This window comes from Triticum dicoccoides, unplaced genomic scaffold, assembly GCF_002162155.2.
Source record: "Triticum dicoccoides isolate Atlit2015 ecotype Zavitan unplaced genomic scaffold, WEW_v2.0 scaffold8102, whole genome shotgun sequence".
NCBI lineage: Eukaryota > Viridiplantae > Streptophyta > Magnoliopsida > Poales > Poaceae > Triticum > Triticum dicoccoides.
The window spans coordinates 1-2,250 of NW_021301733.1; the positions used below are offsets into that span (position 1 = coordinate 1).

The window sequence follows — 2,250 nt, forward strand, 5'->3', positions numbered from 1 at the left end:
AGCTGTCCTGCTTTGGTGCTCGCGCAGCTCCTCCCTCACCCACGCATGCAGGAGGGTTGTGTGGTGGACTGGTGGTGCGGTGTTGCAAATGGAGAGCGCCGGCGGCTATGGGACGGGTGGTGTGGCAAGACGCTGCTGGAACAGCCATGGCGTTGACCAGACAACAATCAAGCGGCGCTGCAAACCAGCGTTGCCGGTGACGGAGATGGCAGGCTCTGGTGCTGCAACCGGCTAGGTTTTTGCTGGAAGCGGCCAATGAAAAAGCTACCTGCACAGCGGCCAATCGACGGTCGGCGGTGCTACAATCGGTGGTCGGCGAGCTGCAACCACGCCGTCGCTGCCAATGTTGGAACCATCGAAGCAAAAGGCTGGAAGCAGCGGCGCAAAAAGCTGCAACCGGCAAACGATTTTGCTACATTCATCATGGCGGACCTGCGCCCCCGCGACGACGGTGACATTTTTTGCTGCAACCGTCGTCTGATTTTGCTACTATCGGCGAGGTAATTTGTTACATCCATGGTGGCGGAGCTGCGATGTCGGCGACCAAATTTCTTTTTGCTGCAACCGTCGTCTGATTTTGCTACTATCAGTGAGGTAATTTGCTACATCCATGGTGGCGGAGTTATGGTGGTCACCACCGGCACTGTAGGAACTTCCCATCAAGGATGCTGGAAACGCCCGGCGAAAAAGCTGCAACCACTCGACGGCGACGGGAGCGCGGCGGCGCGGGCAGCCGACGAGGACGAGCGCGGCGCCGCGGGCGCCGGCGAGCATGGGCGGCGCAGGGGCAAGCGCGGAGTCGTGGCTGGTCAGCGAGGGGAGGAAGCAGGAGACCTGGCGGAGCTGTCGAGAGGAAGAAGACGAGCGCATGAGGGGGCGAGGTGAGAAATCGTGTGGTGTAGATGCGCGCATCGTGCGGCTAGGGGCTGACCGGCCGAACGGTTCGGCCGGCGCACCGGCGCCTATTGGTGCCCCTATATATTTCTGTTGCGTGAAACATCCAAAGCAGAGCAAAACAGAGCTTCTTGCGCAGAACTGAAAGCCAAGAAAACAGAGACATGGAGAGCGCGAGCATGCCGTCCGGCGATGAGCGTGGCGGCGGTGTGCACGTCCTGCTGGTGCCGCTGCCGGCGCAGGGCCACATGAACCCGATGATCCAACTCGGCCGGCGCCTCGCTTACCACGGCCTGCACCCCACGCTCGTCGCCACGCGGTACGTGCTCTCCACGGGCCCGCCCCCCGGCGACCCCTTCCGCGTGGCCGCCTTCTCCGACGGCTTCGACGACGGTGGCATGGCCTCCTGCCCGGACCCCGTCGAGTACTGCCGCAGGGCCGAGGCCGTGGGGTCCGAGACGCTGGCGCGGGTCATCGCCGCCGAGGCGCGCGCCGGGAGGATGCCGTCCGTGATGGTCTACGACCCGCACATGGCGTGGGCGCCGCCTGTGGCAAAGGCGGCCGGCGTGCCGACCGCGGCGTTGCGTCGGGAGGGCGCTGCGTCGCCTGGGCGCGGTGAGCGTGGAGGACCGCCGGGAGGACCGCCGGGAGGGCGCTGCGTCGGGAGGACCGCCGGGAGGACCGCCGGGAGGGCGTTGCGTCGGGAGGACCGCCGGGAGGGCGCTGCGTCGCCTGGGCGCGGTGAGCGTGGACCTCGGGCCCGAGGACCTGTCGCCGTTCCTCGTGTCGCCAGAGCTGTACCCCAAGTACCTCGACGTGTCCATCCGGCAGTTCGAGGGCCTCGAGGACGCCGGCGACGTGCTCGTCAACTCCTTCCGCGACCTCGAGCCGCAGGAGGCGGAGTACATGGCGTCGAGATGGCGCGCCAAGACGGTCGGCCCGACGCTGCCCTCCTTCTTCCTCGACGACGGCCGCCTGCCGTCGAACAAGGCCTACGGCGTCAACTTCTTCAGCAGCGACGCGCCGTGCATGGCATGGCTGGATCGGCAGCCTCCTATCTCAGTAGTCCTCGCGTCCTACGGGACGGTCTACAGCCTCGACGCCGGCGAGCTTGACGAGCTTGGAAATGGGCTCTGCGATTCCGGCAAGCCATTTCTCTGGGTCGTGAGATCCAGCGAGGTAGAAAAGATATCTGAAGAACTCCATGACAGATGCAAGGAAAATGGATTACTTGTGCCTTGGTGTCCCCAGCTTGATGTCCTGGCGCATAAAGCCATAGGTATGAAAATGGGGAGTTTCTTTATATACATGTGTGTAAATAAATATCCATTTCTTGAGGGACTAATTTGCCTTTTA

At 63.5% G+C, this 2,250-nt stretch overlaps 1 protein-coding gene across 1 annotated transcript; it reads left to right on the plus strand.

Moving 5' to 3' along the window:
* Window positions 1-911: 911 nt before the first annotated feature.
* On the plus strand, window positions 912-2,173 carry LOC119347965 (UDP-glycosyltransferase 79-like; the record flags this gene model as incomplete). Its single annotated transcript, XM_037616424.1, has 2 exons — window positions 912-1,506; window positions 1,586-2,173. Coding segments are annotated over exons 1-2 (1,036 nt in total), but the record flags the coding sequence as incomplete, so codon positions are not given.
* Window positions 2,174-2,250: the final 77 nt, after the last annotated feature.